Below are 9,164 nucleotides of genomic sequence, written 5' to 3'. Positions count from 1 at the left end.
TAACAGAGTTCACTGTAAAGCATTATCTATTGTGAAGGGTCATTTCATTATGGTTGTTGTAGCGCTGTGCTGGAATTTATTTTCAAGGAAGTACCGTGTATATTAATGGGTAAAGCTACAGTAATATCTTCAGATAGTCAGATTGAGATCCTTTCCATCTAAACTGGTTATATCTAGTAGTGAGTTTTATGACCAGCAGGATAATCATATTCATCCGCACCGTCATACAGAGCCGAAGCACAACCAAAACAATGTTCTTCCGCAAAATGCATGCAGTTTTGTTTTTTTAACCACTGCTAGAGGGCCAAGACTTATTTTTAAATTACATGCTGTTCTTTTGAACGTTCTCTTAATCAAGGAATTCTGAAAAAATGTATCACGTTTTCCACAAAAATATTAAGCAGCATAATAACAAATGTTTCTTGAGCAGCAAATCAGCATATTAGAATGATTTCTGAAGGATCATGTGACACTGAAGACTGGAGGAATGGTGCTGAATATTCAAATATGTTAAAATAGAAAAGTTAATTTAAATTGCTATCCTAATTCAAATTCAAATGACTGTTTTTACTGTATTTCAAATAGTATAAAGTACTTTTCAAAGTCACATGTAATGACTGAGACAAATCAGACACAGTTATTTGTTATATTTCACAAATAATCTTTAAAACTCACTCTGGGGTCTGTGGACCCATTCCCCAAAAGACCAACTTGGGCAAGAAGGGCCTCAGTGACCCCAGATACCAACTGATAAGACGGTTTATTGCTCTAAAGAATTTGCAGAGAGCTATGATGACTCTCACTTAATTCTCAATGAAAGGACAAATAAACCCTTTTAATCCTATATATCCTATATGTATAACCACTTGAAAAATGTACAAACCTGTCTCCAATTTTCACATTTTATGAATTTCCTATCATAGGGATATAGATATTCCTTTTCTATGTATTAATTCAAACTCTTTTGGATTAATGTTTTAGAATTGCATACTATGGTTCATATGGGTCGCATGTTTGGTATCGATGGACTCCATCTTTCGTTTCGTATTTGTTAATTTATGTTGCTAACTCTAAGACACATTAGTATTGTGTGGTTTCTTATCTTGAACACCCATTCAAATTGCATCTGCAAATGCCCTGCTAGAAGGACAAACGATTGTAAACTCCCCACAGAGGAATTTTCCGCTTGGAAATTCCACCTTTCTCATTGGTCAGGTCAACCCTAAAAGGTGTGACTTTTCCCAGACTTTAAAGAGCCACACACAGCTCTGCCTCTTTCTCTTGCTCCTTCGACTGACTCTAGACATCTCCTGGCTGCTGGGTGGTCTCTCCGGCCAGGGCCAGCAGGCCTCAACCTGCACTCCAGCCATGTGCTTTCCCGAGAAGAGAGAGAGAACTCTTTCCCCACTACATGAGTCAAAGTAACCATTCAAGTTCGTCACCATGTCTTCATTAAATGCAGGAGAAATCAATTGTAACTTTAACACCATCGATTCACGGAATCACCAAGAACCTGTGCAGAACAACAGACTGCTTCCATTGCAAAGGCATGCAAGTTTATGATAAGCAGTAAAATCCTCTTAACAAGGTGCTTTGAAATAATAAACTGATGGTTCTTTTCATGGTTTATTGACTCTTTTCTCTTTTCGTTCTGTCACTTTCCATCTTACCTATGTACGTGTGATTGTGTTTGTTAGATTAGTTGTGTTTGCGATTTAGTTAAAATTTGTGCACAATACATATTTGGTTCTGACTCCCTGCCTGCAAATAAATGTCACTTAAATGATCAATCTTGTTACACGCTCTAAGCGCTGTAAATGCTAAGAAACAATGATTTTTCTGTGGCCATGGAAAATACACTTTTCTTACAATTAATTAATAATCAGTACTGAGGGATCGCAGGATGAATTGATTATTTGATTGTAATGTTGATGTAGCTACATTAAGTTCTGATTTATCTGATTCAAATATTCATAATTAATCATAACAAGTTATGAATAATTATTAATATTTCCCCTTTGAGCTAATTTGCTACACACAATACTTTTTAATATGTATGAAATATTTTATATATGTTTTAAAATTCATTATTATGAGATAACAAAAAGGATGAATGGATAGGTAGATCATAATTTTCCATATTCATATTCTAAAAAATGGTGTTGAAATAAATGAGACTAAATAAAGAAACAAACTTTATTTTACTTCTCTAAAAATTACTTCACATAATTGTAAACCTCTTCATGAGCCCTGATAGTTTTATCTACACAAAACATTCTCTCAAAAGCAAAGTCTCTGATATTGTGATATGAAACTAGGCACTGTATACAAATGGATAAAGTGTTTGTTAGCAATCCCTTCTTAAATCTTCTGACAGAAAGACAGCAAACACTCAGTATTCTGGTGGCAGTTTAAAATGTAAGTGAATTAAAGTTCTAATCTAGAAATCAGAACTATAATACTAAATAAAACTCACTGCTTGTGCAAACATTTACAAACAAAGGCTGTCTAACAAGACAAGCCCTTTATCAGTGTCCAGTGTTTATCAGAGTTTAACCGTTTAAGTGTCCACAACTAAGTCCTTGCTTACATGCGGTGGATCCGGTCATGGTCGATGAACTGTTTGAGGTTATGGAGGTTGTCCCACCACTTGAAGAGAAAGGTTTCAGCGATGAGGCTAAACCAGGGCGTGATCTCCACCTCTTTTCTCTTGGCTTTCTCCAGGATCTCCTTCAGCTCCTCTTTGGACACGTAGCAGTGGCTCTGGATCTCATTGGGGTCTGGATTCAGATCTACGTCTTTCTGCATGAAGAGGATGTAGTCGATCTCGTGCTCGCCCCAAACGCCGTCTGACTGGGCTTTGTAGTGGATGCGGGTCAGGTAGGTCATCTCTTCTGGAGGCACCTGAGATAACAAGCAGATTAGTCCTGTACACAGGGCCTAAACTAACGTTTTGCCACACCAGCCAATGGCCAGTGACTTATAGGATTAGTTCACTTCAGAATTAAAATTTCCTGATAATTTACTCGCCCCAGATGTCATCCAAGATGTTTGTCTTTCTTCAAGGTTTTTGAGGAGAACATTCTAGGATTTTTCTCCATATAGTGTACTTCAACGGCTACAATGGGTTAAAGGTCCAAATTGCAGTTTTAGTGCAGCTTTAAAGGGCTCTACACGATCCCAGATGAGGAATAAGAGTCTTATCTAGCGAAACGATTGGCCATTTTCTATAAAAAAAATAAAAATGCATTACGTAATCACATTGGAAAGGTCATGCGTGACATAGGCAGAAGTACCGTGGTAGGGTGAAAAACTCAATCTCATTTTCTCCTACAACTTCAAAATCGTCCGACATCGTTGTTTACCTTTTTTTTGTAAAGGCCGTTTGATTTAGTCTTTGCACGTTCGCTTTGTAGACACTGGATCGGTACTTCCGCCTACGTCACGTGTGACCTTTCCAACATGATTACATAATGCGTGGTGCATCGCAGAGCAGTGCAAGATGAGCATTTGTGGTTAAAAAGTATATACGTTTTTATTTTTTTTTTAGAAACTGACCGATCATTTCACTAGATAAGACCCTTATCCCTCGTCTGGGATCATGTAGAGCCGTTTGAAGCTGCATTGAAACTGCAATTTGGACCTTCAACCCGTTGGTAGCCGTTGAAGTCTACTATATAGAGAAAAATCCTGGAATATTTTCCTCAAAAACCTTAATTTCTTTTCGACTGAAGAAAGAAAGACATAAACATCTTGGATGACATAGGGGTGAGTAAATTATCAGGAAATTTTAATTCTGAAGTGAACCAATCCTTTAAGAAAATTTACTGGCCAAAAATATTTTTTACCAGCCATGAAACAGGCAGTTTTTACACCAAAATTTTGTGAAAATTCACAATTTTCTGGTACAGAAATTTAATAAAGTAATCAAATGTAAAATAACACTGCGTATTCTTCACTGTTTAAATTAAACATAGATTAATCCTTTTAAAAAAGTTACAAAAGTAATTCAGTCAAGAGCAGTAAAAGTCTTTGTTGTTGAATTAACATTAAGGATACAGATGGCAGCAGGTATATATTAGGCTGCTGTCACTTTAAGAGCTAACGCACAGATCCAATACACTGATAGACATGCATTTTCTTTCTCAACTGTGTATGTTCACTTAAGACGTAACTGACTAGGGTTACGAGGATACTCGCCAATACAGCATTTTCAAGCGCAAGAAGATGGGCACGCGCTTTGGATGTTTGCGCACAGAAACCTTCCCACTAATGAACTGAGTTCCCTTTCACATCTTCTAGCGCTTGTATATTTTAATTGGTCAACTGTCCCAAGCATCGTTCACATTTGTTCACGCTCATGTTCGCTCAACACTGCAATGCTAGAATACATAAAAATATTACCAGCCAACTGGCAATTGACACAGTTTCATATACTCGCTAACACCGATTTTTACTCTCATTTGGCGCTTGACGAGTGTTAATTTTAGGCTCTGCCTGTACATGCCGCTGTTTGCGATCCATTAATAACGCTGTTAAACATTTTTGTTCAGTATCAGTACCTGATCCATTGGAATCCCGAGCTCAGCTTGGAGGCGTCTCTGTGCGGCGCGTCGGACCCCGATGACGTCCTGCTCTTCCAGTTCACTGGCAGTATGTAGGGGGTGACTACAGCAAGTGTTGGTAAAGCAGCCTGGGAAAGAATATCAAACAAAGAAAACTTTATTTCAGGGCAGCGTTATTTTAGTATCATTGAAATACTATTATAGTTTTTATTAATATTTTCTGTTTTCATTTTAATTTTAAGTTAGTGATTTTGTTGTGTGTTTTTGTCAGTTTTTATTTTTTTTATTATTTTTATTTGTATTATTTTACTATTATAGTTATGTTTACCGCACACCTTATTTGACTTGTACAATATTATAAAAACCCATAGGAAAATCTCGAGAGAACCAGTCGTGAATTAGTCTTCTGGGTTTTGACATCATCCCTGCAACACTCTATTCCCCATGGACAAAATCAAGTCCCTTCCTACATTTTTTTCTTGTTCGAGAAGCTGTTTCACTTGGTTATACATCACAATAGAGAAGGAAAGACTATCGCAACTTCTGTTTCATGCCAAATTTAAACTAAAATCAAAATGAAAACAGAATTAGCTGTTCCATTTTCAAACAGATAACTCTAAACACCATAATAGCATATACTGTAAATAACACTGACACGCACCTGGAAAAGTGATTTTGGCATTGGATCTCTGCTGAAGGAGAAGCTTCTCCTCGCTGTTAAACAGGAAAACGCTGAACGCTCGATGCAACAATCCTGTTGGTGAGGAAGCATGTAAATCATTTAATTAGTGACTTTGTGTATTTAAAATGAACAAATAAATAAAAGTTTAAAAATTTTTAGTAATTGTGGTATCATCTTGCATAAGATCACTTTTACAACCTGCCAAATCTGATTTTATCCACCACACAGACAATACAATAGCACAGTAGTAGTGTAATTTGTATTTGTTATACTGGAAAATCATAAAAAGCATAAGAAAGATTCAAAGACACGTTATTTGTTTGAATATATGACACAAATAGTGGTCCTAAAACAATTTTGGGTAACACTTTACAATAAGGTTCATTAGTTAACATTAGTTAACTACATTAGTTAACATGAACTAATAATGAACTGCAGTTATACAGCATTTACTAATCTTTGTTAATGTTAATTTCAACATTTACTAATACATTATTAAAATCTTGTTAACATTAGTTAATGCACTGTGAACTAACATGAACAAACTATGAACAACTGTATTTTCATTAACTATTGTTAATGTAGATTAGTAAATATAGTAACAAATGTATTGCTCGAGGTTAGTTTATGTTAGTTAATACATTAAAGGGATAGTTCACCCAAAAATGAAAATTTGATGTTTATCTGCTTACCCCCAGGGCATCCAAGATGTAGGTGACTTTGTTTCTTCAGTAGAACACAAATGATGATTTTTAACTCCAACCGTTGTGGTCTGTCAGTCTTATAATGCATGTCAATGGGAACACAATCTATAAGAGTCAAAAAAACATGCACAGACAAATCCAAATTAAGCCCTGCGGCTCGTGACGACACATTGATGTCCTAAGACACGAAACGATTGGTTTGTGCGAGAAACCGAACAATATTTATATCATTTTTTACCTCTAAAACACGACTATGTCCAACTGCTTTGAGCACGGCATCCGGTGCGTGAGGTGTGTACGCGCTCTGGCGTAGTTTAAAGGATTAATCCACTTTCAAATAAAATTTTCCTGATAATTTACTCACCCTCATGTCATCCAAGATGTTCATGTCTTTCTTTCTTCGGTCGAAAAGAAATTAAGGTTTTTGATGAAAACATTCCAGGATTATTCTCCTTATAGTGGACTTCAGTGGTCTCTCCAAACGGTTGAAGGTCAAAATTACAGTTTCAGTGCAGCTTCAAAGGGCTTTGAAAAAACGGAACTGGCGCCGCGTTCGTTCCATCAGTTAAATAAGGAAGGCGTAGGACATACAGCGTAAGCTTTTTGAAGAATACGGAAAGCGGAAGCACGTGCAAGGCGATCATTTGTGTTTATAAAGCATATACATTTGTATTTTTTAAGAAAAAGACCGATCGTTTCACTAGATAAGACCCTTATTCCTCGTCTGGTATCGTTTAAAGCCCTTTAAAGCTGCACTGAAACTGTAATTTTGACCTTCAACAGTTCGGAGAGACCATTGAAGTCCACTATAAGGAGAATAATCCTGGAATGTTTTCATCAAAAACCTTAATTTCTTTTCGACCGAAGAAAGAAAGACATGAACATCTTGGATGACATGGGGGTGAGTAAATTATCAGGAACATTTTATTTGAAAGTGGATTAATCCTTTAAACTACGCCAGAGCGCGTACACACCTCACGCACCGGATGCCGTGCGCAAGTCAGTTGGACATAGTGGTGTATTAGAGGTAAAAAATGATATAAATATTGTTTGGTTTCACGCACAAACCGATCGTTTCGTGTCTTAGGACATCAATATGTCGTCACGAGCCGCAGGGCTTAATTTGGATTTGTCTGTGCATGTTTTTTTGACTCTTATAGATTGAGTTCCCATTGACATGCATTATAAGACTGACAGACTGCAACGATTGGAGTTAAAAATCTTCATTTGTGTTCTTCTGAAGAAACAAAGTCACCTACATCTTGGATGCCCTGGGGGTAAGCAGATAAACATCAAATTTTCATTTTTTCCCTTTAACTAATGTTTAACTAATGAACCTTATTGTAAAGTGTTACCCAATTTTGTCACTCATCATGCTAAAAATGTATACATTTAATTGCATTAGATAACAAAATATTAAAGCAGGTGGCAAACAAATGATGCAAAGGCATCTGTCACAATCTATCAGAGTATTTAAGTGTGTCTGAAGTTTCGAAGCACTTTTTGGGGCCATTGCATGCACAATACAGTATAATCAACAGTAAAATATCACACACATACATTACCTTTATCAATGTTTGCGTTGAGGTGGCAGTTTTTCTTGCTGTCAGCTCCAATCTTTCTGTCATTGTCGTCGATCAGGATGCACATCTCTGCAAGCAGCTGCACCTGCTTTTCATCCAGATTATCCATGTTAATCTCCGGCATCCTTATAGGTGTACTGAGCCGTCTGACCTGACTGCAAACACAGAACACACACACACACACACCTTAATACTAAATCATGCTTCATAATACAGTCATTTCATATAATAATAAATAACTATAAGACAATTGCTACAAAACAATCTAAAAACAACCGAAACCTAAGATAACAAAACAACATAAACCTAAATAACAAAAAGTAATTATGGTTAACTAATGTCAACATATAGAACATAATTTAGTTTTTTAAAATAACTAAATAATATAATTAGGGAACAACCTAAATAAAAAAAAAAAGTATTAAATAAATAAACAATGAAACACATTAACACTTAAAAACATACATGACATAGGCTTAATAATAACTGAATAATATAATTTAAAGAAAGTAAACATACCTAATAATAATAATAATAAACGATACTTGAATCATTAACAATAATTGTTACAAAAAAATTACAAAATTTAGTTTAGCAGTGTGCTAAAAGTTCGCAATTAAAAGGACACATTATTCAGGCCTTGTAAAATCAGCAGCTAATATAATATAGCACTGTATAAATGATATGCTCGTGTATGCTGCACTCACCCGTGATGATCTATGCGCTGTCGAGCAGGTAAATACAGAGATTCTGCTCCTGCTGCGGGTTTATTGACTCTCACGAGCAGCGCAGCAGCTGATCTGCGCACCGCCCACAGCAACCGCACCATGAGCGCACACTGCACTGACCAATCACACTCCAGCACACTACAAACACGCCATCACACCACACAACCTATATACATCTGCTCTGTAACTCCACAGTAAAGCAACGCTTCACGCACTCACACTGCTAAAGTGATAATTGTGATAAAGTGAATTGTCTTTATAACGCGCGGTTCACACATAAAGCACAAGCACAACGATGAAGGAACTGATCACTGCTCAACTCTGACGACCACACTGATTCCCCGCCCATAAGTGAGGCTTTCTGACAAAGATTTTGATTGGTTGTTGGGAATGAAGCCGTCTTCGGATTGGTGTATATTTATCTAGGATCTCTTCCGGGTTTGGTTGACGGCAGGAAAAGCCGAGGAAAGTAATGAAATAAAATGACATTAAACGAAATGAAATAAAATGTTTTCTACATAAAATTAAATACAGCAATTTAACGTAATTTTAAGACACAATTTTAAAAAGTATTATTATTATTATTGTTATCGTTATTGCTATTATTAGTATTATTCTTGTTTAAAATACTATTTTTTTTAATACAAGTCATTATCTACAAGTAGTTTAATTAATCTCAACATTATTTCAAAAACATTTATAATAAAAATAATAATAATAATAATACAAATTAAGGCTATACTTTTCACATTTTTCACTTTTTATCTGGTATTTCAGGAAATCCTTATAAATCACGTGATTTAAATGTTTTCATATTTTGCTGTTTAATATTTAAAGTAAGTTTGTATTAATACACAGCTTCCATATGTGTGCCATAGCGATATTTTTTTTTATCTTGTTGT

The 9,164-nt window shown here is 35.8% G+C and overlaps 1 protein-coding gene across 2 annotated transcripts; it reads right to left on the bottom strand.

Moving 5' to 3' along the window:
* Positions 1–2,182: 2,182 nt before the first annotated feature.
* idi1 (isopentenyl-diphosphate delta isomerase 1) lies at positions 2,183–8,616 on the bottom strand. 2 transcript variants are annotated; one of them, XM_051882405.1, is made up of 5 exons: positions 8,242–8,616; positions 7,517–7,689; positions 5,227–5,319; positions 4,563–4,693; positions 2,183–2,904 (listed from the first exon to the last, which is right to left on the bottom strand). In XM_051882405.1, exons 1-5 carry the CDS (start codon positions 8,361–8,363, stop codon positions 2,587–2,589), a joined length of 837 nt encoding a protein of 278 aa, XP_051738365.1. In that variant the 5' UTR covers positions 8,364–8,616; the 3' UTR covers positions 2,183–2,586. The 2 variants fall into 2 exon arrangements, with proteins under 2 accessions (XP_051738365.1, XP_051738366.1); XM_051882406.1 differs by lacking the exon at positions 8,242–8,616 and adding an exon at positions 8,054–8,076.
* Between the last annotated feature and the right edge of the window lie 548 nt (positions 8,617–9,164).

The sequence above is a fragment of the Ctenopharyngodon idella genome, chromosome 23, assembly GCF_019924925.1.
Source record: "Ctenopharyngodon idella isolate HZGC_01 chromosome 23, HZGC01, whole genome shotgun sequence".
NCBI lineage: Eukaryota > Metazoa > Chordata > Actinopteri > Cypriniformes > Xenocyprididae > Ctenopharyngodon > Ctenopharyngodon idella.
This window is presented reverse-complemented; position numbering and strand designations above follow the sequence as displayed.